Source organism: Leptonychotes weddellii, chromosome 5, assembly GCF_054177405.1.
Source record: "Leptonychotes weddellii isolate Sample4059 chromosome 5, ASM5417740v2, whole genome shotgun sequence".
Lineage (NCBI taxonomy): Eukaryota > Metazoa > Chordata > Mammalia > Carnivora > Phocidae > Leptonychotes > Leptonychotes weddellii.
In genome coordinates, this window is record NC_138373.1 from 74671451 (window position 1) to 74694449 (window position 22999).

Below are 22999 nucleotides of genomic sequence, written 5' to 3' on the forward strand. Positions count from 1 at the left end.
GTTGCTTTTTTAAAATACTCAGCAAAATCATGACCGATTCACTGGTATTCCTGGAATGATTTTTGCCATATACTGACTTCTTTTTCCTCTCACGTAAATCGACTGTCTATTTTGAAAACTTTCTGTTCCAGTCACTGTTGTTATGATAACAGTTCAGGAGGAGCTCAGGGAAAAACAATTCTTTTCACAAACTTTTATATACACAGGCACTCCAGTAACTTTTGTATTGTATTATTTAACCATATTATTTCTCCATGGCAGCTTAAATGTTAGTTTTTTTGTGTCCTTACTTATTTACCTTTTCCATCTATAAAATATGCTACTGGTAAGCATTCTATCAGAAGAAAAGTCCAGATAAAAGAAGACCTCATCTAAAATATAACTCCAGTATTTACAGTCTAATCCATGATTTATGATCTTCATGTTATTTTTCTCTGTGTTTGGCTCTTTCCTCTAACTTCCTCCCCTCTTAGTGGGTAAATGCTGTCATAATTCTGAATTTAGTGTCATTTCCGTGGTCACGTTTGCCCACATGATAATGACACAGATAATGACATTAGAGTGATAATGACCTCCACATCCAGGCTTGCAAACCTCACTTTTGGTCTCGTCTTCTCCTTAAACTTTTTTTTTTTTTAAAGATTTTATTTATTTATTTGACAGAGAGAGACACAGCGAGAAAGGGAACACAAGCAGGGGGAGTGGGAGAGGGAGAAGCAGGCTTCCCGCTGAGCAGAGAGTCCGATGTGGGGCTTGATCCCAGGACCCCGGGATCATGACCTGAGCCGGAGGCAGACGCTTAACGACTGAGCCACCCAAGGAGCCCCATCTCTTCCTTAAACTTTATCTTCTGTTCCATGACCAGGTAAACTGCTTTGATTCCCAGTATCTTTTATAGTAGTTACAAAATAGCAGACATGCTATTTCCTCTGCCCGATACCCATTTACCATCCCCAGGATGGTACAGTCACGTCAAGGCTAGTGTAAGCATTAAATGTTATTTCAAGCAGCAACAAGTCTGTGGTTAGAAATATTCTGTACAGTAAGTGCAACTTTTACACACATAATGTGCACTGAGCTGCTGATGAAGTCTGACCAGAAGAGCCAGAGTCATATCCGAATCCAGACATCCTTCTTGAAAAACTTTAATCTCCAAACTGAATGTAATTAATGGCCCCTGTCCATAATATATATACATTATATATTACATATACATTATATATGTATATATCCTAATGTTTTTGAGCACTTATTAGATGTTAAAAGTGTTTATAAGTTATCTTTATTTTGATACATTAAACTATTCTTACAATATATTTCTAATAAACTCTTCCTTGCATTTTACCTTTTCTGATGATGAAAATAAATATCAAAGGGGTTCTGTAACCCATTCAAGTTTACAGACCTAACAAAAGAACCAGACTTAGACACTTGAAACTACTGACTTTTGACACCTCACGTTTAACAGGCTGAAGAAGGGAAAAAAGTGATCATCTGATTGGGATCAATTAGAAATTGGTTTTGAATTCTAAACATTCTTTTTTTAAAATATTTTTTGCCTTTGTATTGTCTTCTCATTTAGCTATATGTTATTTTTCCAGATTCTCTGTGTGCCTTGTTCACATTAGCTTATTCCACTGATATCATAATTTCCATGGTACTGAGACAGTTGTGTTGCTTCAGACTTCATCTGGTTTTTAAGTGTCATTCAGTTTTTATACATCTACTTATCACCTGATTCCATTTCCATATTCACACATTCATTCATTAAACAGATAGTTATTTTTTAAAAATCTGCTGTGGTTTAGGCATGATTCTGGGAGCTGTAGATACAGAACTAAACCAAAGAGATACAATCCCCACTCTCATATTATTTTTTTCTGTCAAGCCTACCAGAGATAGGTAACGACAAGACAGGAGCTATTTTATTTTTTATTTTATTTTTTGAGGTTTTACTTATTAATTTGAGAGAAAGAGAGACAGTGAGAGAGAGCACGAGCAGGGAGGAGAGGGAGAAGCAGGCTCCCCGATGAGCAGGGAACCTGATATGGGACTTGATCCCAGGACCCTGAGATCATGACCTGAGTCAAAGGCAGACACTTAACTGACTGAACCACCCAGGCATCCCGACAGGAACTTTGGCTCAGGTCATGATCCCAGGACCCTGGGATCGAGTCCCATATTGGGCTTCTTGCTCAGCAGGGAGCCTGCTTCTCCCTCTGCCTGCCGCTCCCCCTGCTTGTGCTCTCTCTGACAAATAAATAAATAAAAATCTTAAAAAAAAATAAAAATAGGCCCATGCCTTTCACGGTCTTCAAGTTTTGGAACTTTTGTCTACAACTCTAGAAGTTTTAAAACTGATAGAATATTGTCAAACTCCAGCTATTGTCAGTAACAGACTGTAACATCGTATGAGTCTCCACTGGAGGGGTATTATCAGGAAATGATCAGAATAACTTTAATTCTAGCTTGTTTCAGTTTTTTAATTTTCTATACCTTTGTTATGGACATTATTATTTAAAAAATAAACATTTATTTTCATAAAGTTTGAATCCATCTAGAGGAAACATCAGTAACACCAAAAATCAAAAGCACATCAATGGGCCACTTTTCATTCAAATGAGAGGGAGATACTAAACTCCTATCCAGGTCCTTGAGTTTCCTCATTACTTTACTGGTGTCCAGAAAAAAGACTGGTTCCAAATCTAAACAGTGATTTCAGTGACAAAAGCAAAGTGTGCTTTCCTCACCCTCCTGCCCCTCTGTCCTCATTCTCTAGTTCCCATTCTCAGAGTAGTACTTGTTGCCCTCTGAACCAGCTCAGAATCTTGCTTATTTTTTTCTTATCTATAGCTTAATGTCCCCTATACTTTCAGTATTTCCTGCAACTTCAAAGGTGTGATGAGAAATGGTATTCACATCAATGAGCATAAATCCAGCGTGACATCTCCTTTGAATGACTCCAGGACTGTTTGTTGTCCAGACAACTGTTGGTGGTTGCAGAAAGGGAAATGGCCAGCAGGTGGGGAATAACCTTTACTATTTATCTGACATGCAGAACACTTGCGATATCAGCAACTACAGAACTCCACATTCTGCCATGAAAGGGAGGAATTAGTGATCTTCCTATTTTGTCTTCTGTATGATATCTGCATTTATCTTGTCCTTTTCATCTGGCTACTACTAATACAACACCATTTATCTTTTGTAGGTCAGCATAATTATTTTGTACGCTGTAATTTACACTCATTTTATTTAGTCATCCCCAAACCAATGAGTTAAACATATAATTTTAGAAATTATGAAATTCTGGCTGAGTAGTTGTAATTTATTTAATTCACCAAGCTAGAAAGTGGTAGAGCTTAGCTTTGAATCTAGATCTTTCATATTCCAATGCTAAGCCTATGAAGCTCTGTTGTTTATGCTGTTTTCTTTTTTTAAAGATTTTATTTATTTATCTGACAGAGAGAGACTCAGTGAGAGAGGGAACACAAGCAGGGGGAGTGGGAGAGGGAGAAGCAGGCTTCCCGCAGAGCAGGGAGCCCAATGTGGGGCTCGATCTCAGGACCCTGGGACCATGACCTGAACCCAAGCCAGACGCTTGAAGACCGAGCCACCCAGGTGCCCCTATTCATGCTGTTTTATTCACTATGTTGGCTGAGGCCAATTCAATTCAGTGAGTAGTTTGAATACAGAATTTTACCTGTAATTAGTGCATCTCATTTAAGGAGAAAAATGAGAAAAAAAATAGCTTAGACTCATTAATTATAAACTCACACAACAGATCAAATGGGAAGAAAAATCTTTTATCTCAAACTCTAGTTGGCTCAGTCAGAACTAACATGTTCTCATAAAAATGTTTTTATTCTTTTATTTGAACAATGTAGATATTAACCATGCAAGCTGTCTTGATACATTATCATGTGCCATTCAATTATCTTTTAGTTTTAATGATATCTGAAAACAACAAAGGGAGGGGACGGAAAGAAAATTACAATATAAAATCATCCAAATTCATCTTTTACTTTTCCATTAAAAAAAAATGGACGTCAAATTTTATTGTTAGAAAACTGCTACTGGATGCCTGCGTAGCTCAGTTGGTTAAGCGTCTGTCTTCCGCTCAGGTAATGATCCCAAGGTTCTGGGATGAGTCCTATGTCGGGCTCCCTGCTCAGCAGGGAGTCTGCTCCTCCCCCTCCCATTGCCCCTCCCCCCACTTGTGCTCTCTCTCTCTCTCTCTCTCAAATAAATAAAATCTAAAAAAAACAAAAGAAAACTGCTACCATTTTAAACATAACTGTAATCCTGATATATGCTTTTCATTATTGTTAATTTTTTAACACAGTTTTAAACAAGTATTAGATCTACTATTAGAGTTCAGAGAAAATTTATTCGAATATATTTTATTTTTTTTAAAGATTTATTTATTTACTTTAGAGAATGAGCAGGGGGAGGGGCAGAGGGAGAGGGAGAGACAATCCTCATGCAGACTCCCTGCTAAGTGTGGAGCCTGACTTGGGGCTCCATCCCAGGACCCTGAGATCATGACCAGAGCCAAAATCAAGAGTCAGTCATTCAAACCAATTGAGCCTCCCAGGCATGCCTCGATTATATTTTAAAGTTTATTATTTATATTTGTAAAAAAATAAAGGGAAATAGAATGAAATAAAATTGTAAATGAAAAGAAGAAAATAGGTATGTAATAGTGATCATATTAAGATGAAATATCATACAGCACAAGGAAAATGCTAAAGACAGGACCAGAGGAGATAGAGATTAACAATCAACAAGACACTTTAGATATGAAGGTAAGTTAAAGAAAATCTGTGATTAATGAATCAGATCTGTTACTGATTCCAAATAATGACTGCTCCATAATCCTTGTTTTAAATTAAACATTTTATTAGGTTTAATGTACAAATAATGTTACTTTTTGAATATATTTTATATGTGTGATGTGACTGAAACTAAGAATGTACTAAAATTAAAATTTTAATTAAAATTGAAATGAAACTGAAGTGTCCTGACTAGATAAGATGTGATAGATTTCTTTGAAATGCTTTAGATAACATATGTAAAAATGATGTATGTGAAGGAATGAAAGGACATACAACTCTTAGAGAAAATAGTGGAACAAGACAGTGTAAAGATTTCAAATGGGTAAGTTCTTTTTTCTTTGAGAGAGCCTTTGAAACTACTTGTGTATCTCATACTGTTTTGGTTATCTATTGCTGTGTCAAACCACACCAAAGTTTAATGGCTTAGAGCAACAAATATTTTGTTTCTCATGTTTCTGTGGGTTGGCTGGGAAGCGCCCAGATGGGATAGTTCTTCTTTCTGTTCCATATAATGTTGGCCGGCTTCATTCATGGAGCTGCTATTGGGATGGAAGCCTCCATGATTCCATTAATTCTGTCTTGCCCTTCAGCTAAGATGGCTGCAAGGCTGAGGCCTGTCTCTCCTTGGTCTTTATTGTCAAAGACTTCTTTCCCTTCATGGCTATTCATCTTCTGTGACCCATCTCACCATGTAGCCTTGCCAGCATGATAACCCAGACTGCTTGGTAACTTAGTTCTTCACAAGAGAGAAAAAGATTCAGGGCCTCTTAAGAGCTTGGTTAGAGAACTTGAGAAAGAAACATCATGTCCACCACATTCTATTGGTCAAGGCAAGTAACGAGGTCAGTTCAGGTTTAAAATGGAAGGGAAGGGCACAAGGGCATGAATACAAGAAGATAGTATTTGGGGGTCACATTATAACAATCTGCTACACATATTAATCAATTATCAATTTAGTCTTGAGTCAATACATGTGAAAACTAACCATGAACGTCTGCTGTGGCCCATTGATATTAAGAGCCAGATATGCAAAGATAGTAAAACAGTCCAAGCCTGATGTTTACAATGTTATGGGTTCAGATTCTTTATAGAATTTAATTCAATCAAAAAGGACTTATATTCACTGTATTGGTCTGGTTCAGAAAAAAAAAAATCAAGCAAAATCTAGAAATAGGAATATAGTTCAAGCAGATCTACTAAATTGTGAGTATTAAAACAAATAAATATATAATTTCACTCATGTAGAATTTAAGAAACAAAGAAAAAGAACAAACAAAGAAAAAAAAAAGAGACAACAAAAAGAACAAATTCTTAAATATAGAGAACTGGTGGTTGCCAGTGGGGAGATGGGTGGGGGGGATGGGTGAAATAGGTGATGGGGATTAAGAGTACACTTACCATGAAGAGCACTAAGTAATGCATAGAATTGTTGAATCACTATATTGTACACCCGAAACTAATATAATATTGTACATTAACTATACTTCAATAAAAAATCATAGATTTTGAATGTTAGAATGGATGTTGATCATCTAAATAAGTTGCTTATAAGTTTTAAAAGTAGCAACCTTAGATCCTCCAAGGCAAGTGTGGGGAGAGTTAAATGGGAGGGTAGCCCTGGCTTCCGTAATAATGTTTCTGGGTTTTGTGTATTTTATTGGTTTATATCTCAACTTAAAATTTTATTTATATAAAAGTTCTGCTCTAAAAGATAAAAGTATGAAAATCGCTGACTTAGATCTAAGCACTCTAGTAGTGCTGCAGTTGATACCTAGAGAGGTGGCTTGTTCTGAATCACGTCCTGGTTGGTTGTGCAACTGTGAAGTTCTGTCTTCTAAGTCCCCCGTTAGCATTTTCCTCACTGTTTCTTCCTGAATATAGATATGTTTAATTAATTTATTTTGATCCTGAACATGGAAAATTCTAATTATTTCCTTTTTCTCCTAAGAATTAACATTTTAACATATAAATAATTCATTAACTAGTTATTGCTTTAGTCCTTCAGGAATTTTCAAGGACCAAATCAGTGTTTTTATATATCAAAGGTTAAATTTGGAGCTGAAAAATATTCAAAATGACATAAATTGATCTCTGATAAGAAATCTATAATAAATCCTAATTTGTTACCCCAAACATTTTATTGTAACCTTTTGTTGTGTTTCCCTAATTTTTAAATGCATATCTTTTGTATCTGTGGTGAAAGATGTTGTTCACTGTTGACTTTTATTCCCTTGGCATTAAGTATTTTTCTGAGTGTTAGCCTACCGTAGGATGTTGTGAATCTAGCTTAAGTAAAATTCTTCCTGACATCTTCAACCTCTTTATAAACATATGAATCTGAATGAAATCAAGATTGCTTTCTCATAGCCCTATCTACAGTGGCTTTGATTGTACCCAGGCAAGCATGCCTCTCTATAGTATGAGCAGAGTCTTCTGCACCATGTACATCCTACTATCCCTGAGTTTCCTTGAGTTGTATCTTGTGTCTTTGTGGTGTTTGTCCTGTTTCATTACTGTTAGTGCCCAACATGGGACAGAAACTACTCTTTTCTGATATATGGTCTTTTGGAAGTGGAACAAGTGTTTTGCATCCACTTCGGAAGTGGGAGTCATCTCCTTTTGGGGGGAAAAGTAGTGAGCATTCAGTGGAATGGGATGGTCAATGATAGGATGATTCTAGGAATATAACTTGGGGCTACAAATCATGAAGCAGGGGATCTACTGAAAAAAAGTAGAGATCCAAGATAACAAATTTGCTTGAAATCTCAGCTATTGAAACAGTTGGAAGAATCAACGGGGCACCTGGGTGGCTCACTCGGTTAAGTGAGAAGCACTTCTGGGCTTAGACTGTACATTTCCTAGTAACAGCTGCAGGCTCATGTCAATAAAAGAGCCAAATGAGTACTTACACTGCAACTGTGGAGGCCACAAGCATTCAGTGCTCCTTCCCCTGCTGCATGGTTTGCTCATTCACCTCTTTTCTTTTTCATTTTTCTTTTTTTTTTTTTCAAGTAGGCTCACACTCAGGTGTGGAGCCCAATGGGGGCTTGAGCTTGCAACCCTGATCAAGACCTGAGCTGAGATCAAAAGTTGGCTGCCTAACTGACTGAACCACCCAGGTATCCCTTCACTCACTCACCTCTTTCCTGTCTGCTCAGTTATCTTTTTCACTGTGAGGCTTTCCTTCATCATCTGCTTTAAAATTTTATCATCACACTTCACACCTGTCCCAGCTTTTCAAGTCCTCCTTCTTTGTTTTATATTTCTCCATCTGATAAACTCTTTTTACGTATGTGTGGTCTTATTGCTAGATTCCTGTAATAGACTTAAAATACCATAAAACACAGATTGTTTTTTCTTTTGTGGGTTATTGTATTCAAAGCATCCAAAAGAGTGTCTGGCACTTAGCAGCTACCCAGGAATATTCCTGAAGTAAAGACATTGAGTTTAGCTTGAAATATCTTCAAAGGAAGTATTGATGCTTGTTAACATAAGAGTTGGGGAAAATCTTAATAATTTCAATATGAACTATCTTTAAAATAGTATTTTTTTTTCAAAATATTGGCTTTAACATATTCAGGTATCAATTTACTTTTCTATCAAAGTTCTTCCTACTCTAGCCATAAAAATTTATAATTCTCATATAATAGAAAATGTGATTCTGTTCTCTATTTACTGTTGAAGAGGAAGAATGAAACTCATTCAGATTTAACTAATGGCAATTTCAAAACACTTAGTATTTCACTTTAATGATACAACAAGGCAAATAGCCAAGATATGATACTCTTCTGGGATACCTCAGCCTACTGATCAACATTCTTACAGTGTTCATAGTGGAATAACAACACTCAACACTCACTTTCTTCTCATGCCAGTCACTGCAAAGACTAAGAGCATCAACTGCATTTAAATGACTTGGGAGAAAGTAATCAGGATACAGGCTATTTCTGTTCCTTTTTTTTAACTTCCAGCAATCTGAAGGTGACTATAACCGGGAAAAATTCATGTTAAACAAGTAAATTGTAAAATGTAGTATATGTAATATAAAAATTTTTGATTATCTTAAGGTTACAGGAAAATAAAAACAAAGTCTTTGTCACTGACAAAGAAGGTTTATCTCAACTGAGACAATTTATATTTTCTGCTTCATGTCATGAAGCTGACTTACCAGACCTAACTCTATTATCTCATAGCATGTTGGATGCACCCTTCTTATGTTACTAAAAAATTTAGTTACAATTTTCTAAACTTTTCACTAGGCAGAGATCTTAAAATTAGAGATAACATTTGTTCTCATCATTCTACCTGTTAGTGTCTGCCTGGAACATTGTAAACATGATATTCACATACAGTGAATAGTAAATATCTTTAATTGCTACTGACAAGTTATAATGTTTACTTTGCACTTATATCTTTCTGGTTAAAGATTTATCACCTCTCCCACCACACACACACACACACACAAACAGAATAGAAAGAGAGAGCAAGGTAAAATCTTTTTTTTTTTTCCTATGAAGTCTAACTGCAAACAAACCTAAAAAATTTTAAAAAGAAGCATCCACTTTGGTACCAATATCCTCTTAAAGTGAATTATTTTATATCTGAAAGTATCATTAAATTCACAAATAGATATTAGTGTATATAGACAAATTAAAAAAATAAGTTATATTTTTTAGAAGACAGAAAGAATGAAAACAGGCAAACCAGGAAGCAAAGCATATAACTGAAAGCTATTAGAGGTTATACAAAATTTTGGTGACAATCTAGTTTAATGATCTGTTGAAATCTAGGTTTTATCTTCATAAAAATAAATGGTACATAGTCTAGTATGTGTGCATGCATATATTTACATATTTATAATTTATTAAATATTATGTGTATTATTAAACACTAAATATATATTTTTAAAACATTTAATTTATTTATTTGAGAGAAAGAGAGCACAGACAGGGGTGGGGGAAGGGACAGAGGGAGAGGGAGAAGCTGACTCCCCACTGAGCAGGGAGTCAAATGCGGGGCTAAATCCTAGGACCTTGGGATCATGACTTGAGCTGAAGGCAGACATTTAACCGACCAAACCACCCAGGTGCCCTTAAACATTAAATATTTATATATTTATAGATATATACAGATATATGTTATTATTATATAGAAAATATGCATCCAATACATCTATGGTTATTTATGTATCTAAAAATTGAAGATTCAAAATTACTAGGACAATGAAGGACAAATAATATACATCATCTTACAGTTATGAAAAGTGACTCTCGGGGCGCCTGGGTGGCTCAGTCGTTGAGCGTCTGCCTTCGGCTCAGGTCATGATCCCAGGGTCCTGGGATCGAGCCCCGTGTCGGGCTCCCTGCTCAGCGGGAAGCCTGCTTCTCCCTCTCCCACTCCCTCTGCTTGTGTTCACTCTCTCACTGTCAAAATAAATAAATAAAATCTTTAAAAAAAAAAAAAGTGACTCTCTATATTTTGATCTATTAGAGGTAGAAAAAGCTTAGTGAGTCTCGGCTCAGCTGTTGCTAGCAATTGACTTAAAGCATACTTCCCTTGATAATCCTCTGTGTTTTCAACTATATAACTTAAGAAATAATGCTAAATAAAGTAAATTATGCAAAAGATCTACCACAAAGCCTGGCATATAGTAAACTGAAAAATATTTAACTGCTTTAAAGATAATTATTAGATATGAAAATTATAATATATTATGAAACTTGTGTGAATTTAAAGGAAAATAAAGTGTAAGGTATCATTATCATTGGCGTTATTACAGAATGAGAAAAATGATACAAATGGAAAAACTAGAATGTTAGAAATGTTGGAAACTGAGTCTAATAGCTTCTGTTAATAGTTTCTGTGCCACCCTCGTAACTTTTTTCTTTCCTTCCCTCTTTCCTTTTCTCCTTCCTTCTTTTTTCTTTTCTTTCTTCTGTTTTCTTTTTCTTTCTTTCTTCTTTCTTTTTCTTTCTTTCTTTCTTCTTTTCTTTCTTTCTTTCTTTCTTTTTTTCTTTCTTTCTTTCTCTTTCTTTTTTCTTTCTTCTCTCCTTTCCTTCTTTCTCTCCTTTTCTTGCCAAATCTATGTACCACCTAAACGATATATTTGTTTTTGTATAACTTGATAAAATCACAAATAAATAAATAAAAGACTACTTCTCTACTAAAGAATTAGAGACACATTATAACATTTTTAAGAATAATCCTTTACGGGGCGCCTGGGTGGCTCAGATGGTTAAGCGTCTGCCTTCGGCTCAGGTCATGATCCCAGGGTCCTGGGATCGAGCCCCACATCGGGCTCCTGGCTCAGCAGGGAGCCTGCTTCTCCCTCTCCCTCTGCCTCTCTCCCTGCTCATGCTCTCTCTCTCTCTCTGTATCTCTGTGTCTCAAATGAATAAATAAAATCTTTAAAAAAAAAGAATAATCCTTTATATGCCTCTTTTCCTTCAGATTTAGTTCACGCTACTGGATTTTGGAAATGTATAGGTTATTTGATCTTCACTGGACAAGAGATCAGTATGAAAACTAAAAGGTGAGTTTTCCAGACTGATAGGTTTTTACTGACCTGAGTAACCTCCTGTTTGGTACTTATGTGTCTTACTATTCTTAGGGAATTCTTTTACTTCCCCTATTTTTTCTTTATGCTCAAATTTCATCAAGAGATACTGATCATAGAGTTTTATCATCCATGTATTTTTGTCTAAAGTCAAGAAAGAGGCTCTATGCCGTTCCACAGATATTTAGTAAAAATACTTCAGTTTTAGACTTTAGGAAGTAAACAATGTGTCACTTTGGGGTGTTATTTCAGAGTGAGAACCTAAAGACCCACCAACAGCTCACCGCAGACAAACTGTTTCCATCTACATGGGGACCGACAAGCCACAGCTGCAGCCAACAAGGTCTTTGCGACTCTTACATGAGGTCTTACACTCTACCGAAGTCTCCTGCGATGGGACTTAGTAATTAGAAGACATATGCTTTAAAGGCTGCGATTAAGAAATTTTGAAACAAATTGTACGTTTTTTTTTCCCCATTCTGGTTTTATAAACCCCTCTCTGCCCTTAATAATCAGAGATTGCCAATGTTTTATCCAAAATCTATGTTACCGATTAGGACATTATTTTGAATGCTTCTTTTCCCGTGTAGACATCTTACTTTATAAAACAGCTATTAGGGAGGCTCAAGTGCTGAGAAAAATCTAAATATACCCAAAACCTTCACATTATTATTTTTTCTTTCATCTGAATCTGAATAAGCTCTTCCTGAACCAGATGCAGAGTTGATTGTTTCTTTGGTTTTGTTGCTTGTTTTTCTACTTCTTTTGATGGGTAGGAGTTTCCTGGTACTTTTAATTTCATGGGAAAAAAGGGAAACATTCTTGTATAACATCTTTGGTTAATATCCATGATTGAATTTAAATGGTCATTTAAATCACAACTGTAAAATGATACCCTACTTGTCAAAACAACAATGCAGTATCTAAAACCCATAATATAATTGCACAGATACTGGGTAAAAAACCCGAGATCAAATTAAAACAAGGTATTGAATAAGAACTGAAAAATCAGCATTTCTACTAATGGCAAATATTTCCTCACTTGATGGAGCTACAAAATGATCATCTCAACTCCTTAGAGAAGGCCAGAGCAAGATCCTGTAAGAAACAATTCTGGTCAACTCTTAGGAAAGCTCTATTGGTGGAACTGAATGACCAATCTGGTTACTCAATTTAAAGTGATGTCAGGATCTTTAACTGTGGGACAAGAATATTCAAAGGTGGGAAAAATTTAAATGATTTCCTATTGCTATGTTTACTTGTATAATCTTTACATTAAAGAAAGTATTGGATAAAACAGAATTTCTGATGTGTTAACAAATTTCTACATCAATGAAACAGTAGAGTGCTCAAATATTTTACTAGAATTAAATGTACTGATACTGGTAAATGTGTACTCATACACTTAATGAGACATTCAATTAAACAGTAGAATAGACGTGATATTTGCTCAATAAATGTTAAATTTTTCCCCCACTAAATCAACTTATTAAAATGAAAATTGGTAAACAAAGGAAAAGTTCCAGTCATTTACTTTGTCTTTTCTTTAACAACCAAACTTCAGAGTAACAAAATAAATGGTGGTAATTACTTTCTAAAATATAAAAACAGAGATTATATGATAGTGGTTACACAAATTTATACACAAGACAAAATTGCATAAAACTATACACATACACACACACTCAAGCAAATAAGTGCATACAAAGCTGGTGAAATCTGAATAGTTTATGGATTGTATGAATGTCAATGTCATGGATTTGATATTATACTCTAATTGTGTAAGATATTACCATGGGGAAAACTGAATGAAGGGTACCAGGGAACTACCTGTACTTATTAATTTTGCACTTTTATGTCAATCTATAAGCATTGCAACATAAAAAGTGAAAAAAAAAAGAGGTTAACAGAAGATAGTGTATTCTCTTGGTATTAGCACTAGCTATCTTCTTTTCACTTTCTTATGTCTCAACTACACTATCCTCTCTCTAAAGTCAAATTCTGTTATATTCTTTTTTTTTTTAAAGATTTTATTTATTTATTTGAGAGAGAGAGTGAGAGAGAGAAAGAGCACAAGAGGGGGGAGCGGGAGAGGGAGAAGCAGACTCCCTGCTGAGCAGGTAGCCCGATGCAGGACTCGATCCCGGGACTCCAGGATCATGACCTGAGCCGAAGGCAGTCGCTTAACCAACTGAGCCACCCAGGCGCCCTGTTATATTCTTTAATAAAATATTCATTCCACCTCAGAAATAGTAAATTCATGGCACCTGGGTGGCTCAGTAGATTAAGCACCTGACTCTTGATCTCAGCCCAGGTCTTGATCTCAGGGTCATGAGTTCGAGCCCCACACTGGGTGTAGTAGGGCCTACTTAAAAAAAATAGTAAATTCAGAGATGGTGGATGTGCTAAATGTTTTCAAATCAAAGCTCATGGAAGTCATTGCTCATCTTTATAACACTGTTTCTTGATGAATCTGGACTTGAATTGATTATAATTGGTACACAATAAGAAGTTCACTCTTTTTCTGTGCTTCAAAATAAAGTTTTACATGTTGATCAGTGGTAGACTCATTCATAAAGACCTATTTTAAGAAAAAAATAAAGGAAATAAAACAAACAAACAAACAAAAACTAAAAATTATTGAAAGGGGTCAACAAATTCCCAAAGTTCATCTTTCTAGAAATTTAGTGCTTTAGATTTCCTTTAGATGATCATTACTATTCATTTTGTTTTGAGTAAAGTTGACCCCACTCCAGTGTCCAAATTAGACCCCAACTGATTCAAACCAATCAATGTGTCTTATCCACTAGCCACAGTAATTTGCACATGGCCTAGTCAGTTTCAACAAGATGGAGAGGGATCCTTGGATGACTCTCTCAAGAATGTGAGGAAAATAAGCTAGAAACAGAAGAGTTTATTTTATGTTGTTCTAGTTATATAAATTTAAGAAATGGGCAAAACTAAACTATGGTTTGCATTTGAGGTTAAGATAGTTTTGGAGTCAAGATGGTGGTGATATCCGGAAGGAGAAAGAGAGTAGTAGTACTAGTTTAAGTGAGGAAAGATCTTGGGGGTGCTGGAAATGTTCTATTTCTTGATGGGGGTGGTAGTTGCAGGTCTTGCCTTTGATAATTCATTAGAATTTTTGCTTTTATAACTTTTCAAAATGTATATTTTATTTAAAAAGATGGGAAGAAAATATGTGTGTTGAATTTTTTCCATCTTATTTAGGTATTGGTTTGAGGCATGTCTGTTATCTACTCTCACTGTAACCACAGTTCTGTATTTCCAAGTCCAATTTATCCTACAAGCTCATGCTCAAATTTCAATTTTAATATGAGTCCTTTTTCTTTCTGAAGTCATCTCTCCCTCCTCTGTTTCTCTGTTCTGTTCCAGAGTGGATTGGGAATAGATTCAAGGGCTACCTCCTTTGTAATGAAGCACAAATGAGAGAGAGCTGGGGTCTCCTGTGCTTGAGGATTGATTGAATTGGTGTATTGTTATATTTTAGAGTTTTAGGGTATTTCAGTTAGAGAGTAGAGATGAATCAATATTTTCTCAAACTGAGTGTCACACATTTTCCTTTGGGTGACATTGAAAAACACTTCAAGATTAAGGTGAATGTTTTTGATTTGATTGTTAGGTTATTGAATGAACATTTGAACAAATTATCTGGTTGTTCCTTGTACCTTAAAATAGTTATTATAAAACTGACATAAGGTGCCTTACCAAATTACATGAATAGCATAAAATTCAGGTTTCTGGGAAAAGGTTAAGAAACTCTTATGAAAATTTACAATGAATAAAAATAGACCATTATGAAATATTAAAATACAGACACCTGTGTTCCTATGAAAATAAATTGTTTTAATTATGAATAAAAATACATATTCTTACCAGGTGATGTTTCATTTAAATAAAGTGATTAGGTTCATGTTTCATACTTTAGGTGCTTGGAGATAAAATAGGTAATCATAACTCTAACATGTGGCTTTAAAATAGAGTAGAATTTCATTTTATTCATTGTTTTATTCAACAACCAATTAAACTTGTTTTGAATCATAACAATTTTAACTCATTTATACCATTTGTTTTAAAATAATGGGGCTTTTTTGCATCTCTGAAATAAGATGTGGAGCCATATTAGAGGTATGAATATAAAAACTAGTCCATCCTTTTAAGAAAAAAAAGTTCTTGCTATGGCTGCATTTAAAACTTTTGCTGACTTTAGAAACTATAAAAAAAAAAAAAGAAGATAGCAGGAAGGGAAAAATGAAGGGGGGGAAATCGGAGGTGGAGACGAACCATGAGAGACTATGGACTCTGAGAAACAAACTGAGGGTTCTAGAGGGGAAGGGTGTGGGGGGATGGGTTAATCTGGTGATGGGTATTAAAGAGGACACGTACTGAATGGAGCACTGGGTGTTATACGCACACAATGAATCATGGAACACTACATCAAAAACTAATAATGTAATTTATGGTGATTAACATACCATAATAAAAAAAATTGTGGTAAAAAAAACTAATGGTGTAATGTATGGTGATTAACATAACATAATAAAATTTTAAAAAATAAACTATAGACATACGCACATGCTTTATTCACAAAGTTTCATTAAATTCAAATGTCCCAAGAGGGGACATCTAATTACTTAGGAAGAAAGTGTTGCTTAAGACATTTATGTTCTGATGTCTCCTAAGATGAGTACAGTTTGGTGGTGATTTATAAACCATAAGTGAATGGGCAGAAAGAGAGGGGGAGGAAGAGGGAGAGAAATGAGTCATGTGATTACTTGCTTATTATAAGAGAAAATCATGTTGGAGCATGAGGTTAAATAACGGAGTCTGATGGCATTCATTTACTTTACTCAAAATGCAATGTGCCCAGATTTGCATAGGCAAAAATAAATCTGTGACTCTTTGTGTAATTGGGCCTGCAGGGACTGGGATTTATTTTATATGTTCCACTGTGTTTCTAACCAGGGCTTTATGAACTCCCTACCATCTTAGGTCAGACATTCACTTAGTACTTGGTTTTGGGAGAATGGCTCCACTTTCTCCCATAATTTGTTAAGTGTCAGGTAGTTCTGGTGCTCTTCTGAAGTCTTTTTTTGAGTTTAACCTCAGGTAACACCAAGGCAGTTTTGTAAAATTGCCCTCAAGGTAGAGCCTCAGGGTGTGAAATTTGAGGCAAGAAAACAAAGGAAGCAGGATAACAATTTTTTTTTTTAAGATTTTATTTATTTGACAGAGAGACACACAGTGAGAGAGGGAACACAAGCAGGGGGAGTGGGAGAGGGAGAAGGAGGCTTCCCGCAGAGCAGGGAGCCCGATGCGGGGCTCGATCCCAGGACCCTGGAATCATGACCTGAGCCGAAGGCAGACGCTTAACGACTGAGCCACCCAGGTGCCCCCAGGATAACAGTTTAACAGGATAAAAAAAATCTACCTAGATTCCCAGTAAACTCAAAGGATGAAAACCATACATGTCCTGTTTTCCAAATGATGTTTTAAGATGACTTTGATATTCACATATTAAAAAAAAAAATCCCACTCATTTTCTTTTATGATAGTCAGAGGGTTTGCATTACACATGTACTGTGGTAATTTCCTGTGTTGTGGTTCCTGGAACATTTTAGAAGCTAGAGACTTTACTGCTTCTTGTTCATATGATACATTCACCAATAGAAGGTTCAAGAACATTGTTCAAATAAATAATTTTTCTCTTTTTTTCTTTTAAATTTCTTTATGGGCGTGACTTCTGGATTGTTTAGCTTCCGGCTCAGCTCTGTGAACCAACACAACACCATCCTTCTTGATTAAGCACACATTGTGCCTTGTTGGCATCGATACTGGATCATTTCTCATGGCAGGTATGTGAGGCCCGAGTCATAAAATTTAAAAAAATGAAATGAAACAGAAAAGGCATCTCAGGGATATGGCTAATTTCAGGGCAGTGTTTTATAGGAAAAAGTAGACATTTTTAGGCTTTCTATGTATCAGCGCTTTCCACTTCTGATTCTTTATCTGTAACTTAGAAAAGATTTTGTGAAGATTTTCCAGCAGGTTTAAAGAGTGGCTTCTGACGGGGATAGCTCTAAACTCTGAATGTAAACTGAATTTACCAGGTTAAATTATGAACAACATAATGCCAGCACCAAAGTAAATAGAGAATGCCAAGTATTAGTGACAATGCTTACAAGTGTTTTTTAAAAATTTACCATTTGTGCTGTGACACCCCAAATCACCTAGATTAATAGTTTGACACGTTGGACTGTTAGTGACTCTTTGGGAGTATGCTAATGTTAATGCCAAATCTCCTAACATTAAATTATTTTAGGGTAAATGCCAATAAGCAGTAATTTTTGGTATGAAAAAGCATAATGTTCTTGTAAAAAATGGTTGCTTATATATCATAATTTAATGTACTGTGAAAAGAATTCAGGTCCCCAAGGTATTACCCATACATCACACCAGGTCCGGAGTGCTCCTATGTCTTATCTTCCCTATAAAAAAAACCTCTACAAAGCTACAAGCAGCCAGATATTTCTTAGGTAGAGAATGCACTAAGATGAATAGAAGGGCACATTTCCAAGTATACTATTGTGCCAATGGCAGAATTTGCTAAGTAAAAGACTCTGGGTAGACAAACTTTCATTTGATTTCTGACTTGGATACTTACTAGCTTTGGTATCTGGAGAAAATAACATTATTAATGGACCTTAAGTTTTCTTTTTTTTTAATTTTATTTTATTTTGTTATGTTAGTCACCATACATCATTAGTTTTTGATGTAGTGACCTTAAGTTTTCTTATCTACTTAATGGGAATCATATTATCTTGTGATTCTTGTTGAGAAAATAAATACCTGTTACGTAAGCCCATAAAACACAACCTGATGCCTGCTGATGTCTTCTTACTCCAGATCCCTAAGCTTCTTTGTGGAATTAAGAAATAAATGGTAAGTCCACTTTACGGGGACAGGACTGGTAAAGGAGAAAAGTTATAGATAATCTCAGTAATGAATATATTATACCACATAAAAATTTGGGTATTGGGGCGAGTTCTGATGGGAATATTTTCATTTTCCAGTGTTTCATTGGCAAGATGATTGGGTTATCAAATCAAAGAATGTTTTAGATTCTCTCTCACCATGTTGCTTTTAAGATCTTCAGCTCCTGCCTTTGTTCTTTAAATAACCACTGTATCTCTCTTTCACTACAGCTTCTCAGACCACTCCCTGGAATTTGATTTCTGGGATCTTAGGAGTAATCTGCCTTTTTTTGATGGCTACTATGGGAATTTTGTTGAAAGATTGTAAGTTTTTCTAGGCAAGTTTGTATAAAGACCATAACTGTGGTGAAACCATTTAATGCAAAGGTTTCATTTTATTAATGTGTAGTATTTTATTATTTCATAAGCTTGTATCTAATGAAGTAAATTTTTAATCATTTCTTACAGTATATCCTAAACACAGTATTCAGCCAACATTGTCTCCAGATGCAATCACAGAACTCCAGAAAGGTAGGTTCCATACTTTGGAAAACCTTAGTGTTGGTAGAGGATGAAATAGACAGTTTCTTGTTTTTCTCACACAGAGCATAATGGAATAGTACACTTAGTAATGCAAGTTTACCTACTAATTGTAGGATAGTAACATTTCATTATTCTCTAATGTAAAAAGCATTAAATTACATTGAACATGGATCATTTATATATTTAAGTCATAAGGAAAATATTAGCCTGAAATGACATTTTTTTCCTATATGAGTGCTCATGTTTAAATAACAAATATAAGTTACAGTAAATACTATGGTTAATCCTAATTACCTGCTGGTTTGCTCATAGCTCATACTTTTATATCTCTTTACCTTTGCTTCTGCGTCTTGCATGTCTCAGAATATAGTGCACAGATTTCTGTTATTTTACACCCTACTTATCCAGTGAAAGCCAGCTCAAAGTCCATTTTTTAAGGTATTTTTTGCAAATGGTCTCCAAATTGTCTCGCCATCTTCTGTGATCATATTTATTTATCTTTTTCCCCTTTGCATTTTTTCCATCCGTATTGAGATATTATTGACATATAATGCTGTGTAAGTTTAAAGTAATCAACAGGTTGATTTGATACACTTATATGTTGCAATATGATTACTACCATAACATTTACTAATACCTCTATCATGTCACATGATTACCATTTCTTTTTTTATGGTGAGAGCATTCAAGATCTACTTTTTTAGCAACTTGCAGTGTATAATACAGTATTGCTAACTATAATCATAACTGTGTGCATTAGATCCCCAGAACTTATTCACCTTCTAACTGGAAGTTTGTCCCCTTTGACCAACATCTCTTCATTTACCCCACTCTCCAGCTCCTAGTAACCACCATTCCACCCTACCCTTCAGAACCATTCACTTGACAAAGATTTGAGTGCCTACCATGTGTCTTGACTTTTATCACTGAGGATAGTAAATGTTCAAGACCCATCACTGGTAAACTGTAGTATTAGACTTCAAGCTAATTGTTTTATTTATCTCTATTTTGAAAATAAAATATCCAAACATCAGAATTCTCCAATTTGTGCTATATTCTTTTCTGTCTCGGGAAATATGCTAAAATATTTCCCTTTAAATATCTCTTTAATCTAGTTTATTCCTATTTACACAACAGAGCTCAATTTGGGGGCACTTCCTCAAAAAGTTTCTTTAGCCACCCTCCAATTTATACTCCGCTACCCAATGTTTTAACATACTGACTTATTCTTGTGTATACTTACCAAAATTATCATTAAATATAATAGATAAATGATTGGAAATTATATAGTTCTGACTCTATATCTCAAATATAATCTCTATTAGGAAAAAGGGTTATGTCTGACTTGTTCACATTAATAGCCCCTGAACTATAGTATGTGTAGTAGATTCTCAAAGAATATTTGTGGAAAATAGTGAAGAAATAACAAATGATTTTTGAATGAGTAAATAGCATTGAAAAAATTGAATGTCATAAGTCATGTGTTGTTGTTTTTTTTTTCTCTTAGGCTCTAACTGTTGTTCTTGCCCAAAAGGGTGGATTGGGTACCACTGCAACTGCTACTTCTTTTCTGGTGAATTAAAAACCTGGAAAGAGAGTCGTGATTTCTGTGTTTCTCAGAATTCCAGTCTACTTCAGATTGAAAACGGAGATAAATTGGCATGTATTTAATTCTGGTTTCCTACCTTTTCTTTGACCTAGGGAAATATGCTACCTAAGTAAGCTGAATACTTTGTTTGTCTTTAATTATAGTAAGTGGATTGTTATTATTTGAACTAATGACTTACTAATTTGCTATATCTTGAAACAATCATTATAAAACCTACATAAAATTTCTCAAAGATTTATATTATAGGAATAAAAATCAAGTTACATTCCAGATAAAGCACAAGGAACATTTTAGAGATAATTCAAAGAACGAATAATAGGCCATTATTTTTATTCAAAGACTAATAAAATAACTTCATAATTTTTAGTTCATTAATTAAATTTATAATTTCTTTTGTAATTATATCTTTTGTCATCACTCTGGGATATAATGTGTGATAAGTACGGAGAGTATGATCAAAAAATTACCCAATTTAAGAAAAAGTGAAAAATTTCTATAGCTGCATGACGAACCTGTCCTGAGTATAAATTAAGTAGACTATATCTATGAAATATATCCTCAAGATACTGTTGATGTGGGATCAAATTTGATTTAATCTTCTTTGAAGGAGGTGTTCCATGAAAACTCTTACTTCCCTCTAATGTCTTATTCCTTTAAGAAGTGATATTTTGTGGCATTTATTTCTATACCTTAAATGAATATTTGTGGAAATTAGGGAATAAATAACATAAGGAAGAAAAGGAAGAAATATGAGGCATGTGACTATACTTTCTAAACTGGACATTAAAAATTATTTCAGTTTGTATGATTAAAAAGCTAAATCTGATGCTGACACTTTCTTCAAAGTACATTATTCCCAGAATAGATTCAAGTTTGATTAATGTGTTTGTCTTTGTTTCCAATCAGCATTTTATGAGCTCCAGTAAATATTTTTACTGGATTGGACTCTCTTACCATAAAGAATGTGATGCCTGGTTGTGGGAAGATGGCTCCAGTGTCTCCCAAGATCTGTAAGTTTCTGGCAGCCAAGTTTCCTTTTAGTTCTTTCTTTCTTTTTTTTTTTTTTAAGGTCTTTTTAGTTGAGTTTTTTTTTTTTTTTTAAGATTTTATTTATTTGACTTAGAGAGAGAGAGAGAGGGAGAGCACAAGCAGGGGGAGCAGCAGAGGGAGAGGGAGAAGCAGGCTTCCCGTGGAGCAGGGAGCCCGATGCGGGGCTCGATCCCAGGCCCCTGGGATCATGACCTGAGCCGAGGGCAGACGCTTAACGACTGAGCCACCCAGGTGCCCCTCTTTTTACTCTTTTATGAGTTTATCTATAGATCTCACCAGAGACTGTAACATTTGGGAGCACTGTAGCTAGGTTAACCTGTCTAAGGCATGAAAATACAGAAAAGAAAGGAGATCTAACAATTTTAGCTCCATCTAGATCATCCAAATTTATGCTCAACTGACATGAAGTTAGTGTACTTGTGACCATTAAACAGCTTTTGATTTTTTTTTTTTTTTTGCTTTGTATAAGCACTTGGATGAGTATGTGCATATACAGATGCTTACCTTCACAGAAGCTCTCCAGGGAAAATAACATATTAATTATTTTTTTTACTCTTCTTGAGCCTGTTATTTTTCAGTATACTCCCATGTTTCAAATATTCTGAGGTTATTTTCTGTATATTTGTAATCTTTAGTTCTCATTTTCATTCATAAACATTGGACGTGCAGCATCAGACAATGACGAATCTTATGCTTGGATTTCTTTTCCCAGGCTAGATTATCCAGTACATTTTTAAACAAAATAGAGGTATACCATATATCAAAACCATTAATAACAGCAAAAACACAAAATCCTTGGCCTTAATGCTGTTGATTATTGGGGCAATAGCTGAGGTTTTGTAATACTGTGCTCTGAAATTGTGAAAACATGGCTCTTGAATAAAAATCAATTGACTCAATATATTAATATCTCATTCAAGTGCTTTAAAAAATTCTATCATTTAATAAAAAAACACAATCCCTAGATATTCTCGTTTCCTTTTCTCATATGTTAACATTTTATTTTTCATTACAGATTGCCATTAGTTCAAAAATTAAGTCCGGAGAAATGCGTAATGTATAACGCAAGACAAAGTGTTTTGGATGAACCCTGTGACGATAAATATCGTTTTATATGTAAACAAAAAGTTATTTAGTGTTTCTTGGAGTGGAAGGGGTGGGTGGTGAAGATTCAGTAGTATAAGGACATGACTTTACCTCTTATATTATTGCTAATTATCTACTTCTGGGATCTGTAAAATGTTTCAAATCAAGTCTTGTGATACAATTTTCATATATTTGAAATAATGTTTTAAAATTGGTGAAATTTGTGCACCTATATCTGTAATAACAACGCATCAAGGTAAAAAATTTCAGGACTGTTGAAATTTAATGCATATGTTCAATATTAAATTTAATATATTTTATG

At 34.9% G+C, this 22999-nt stretch overlaps 1 protein-coding gene across 4 annotated transcripts; it reads left to right on the forward strand.

The window, feature by feature from the left end:
- Nucleotides 1-705: 705 nt before the first annotated feature.
- On the forward strand, nucleotides 706-22775 carry KLRD1 (killer cell lectin like receptor D1). 4 transcript variants are annotated; one of them, XM_081821213.1, is made up of 8 exons: nucleotides 4845-5160; nucleotides 11295-11370; nucleotides 17172-17270; nucleotides 18621-18713; nucleotides 18858-18920; nucleotides 20440-20591; nucleotides 21448-21551; nucleotides 22607-22775. In XM_081821213.1, the coding sequence occupies exons 3-8, from the start codon at nucleotides 17264-17266 to the stop codon at nucleotides 22725-22727; spliced, it is 540 nt and encodes a 179-aa protein (XP_081677339.1). In that variant the 5' UTR covers nucleotides 4845-5160; nucleotides 11295-11370; nucleotides 17172-17263; the 3' UTR covers nucleotides 22728-22775. The 4 variants fall into 4 exon arrangements, with proteins under 4 accessions (XP_081677341.1, XP_081677339.1, XP_081677340.1 ...); XM_081821215.1 differs by lacking the exons at nucleotides 4845-5160; nucleotides 11295-11370 and adding an exon at nucleotides 706-865; XM_081821214.1 differs by lacking the exons at nucleotides 4845-5160; nucleotides 11295-11370 and adding an exon at nucleotides 16225-16804.
- The last annotated feature ends 224 nt before the right edge of the window (nucleotides 22776-22999 follow it).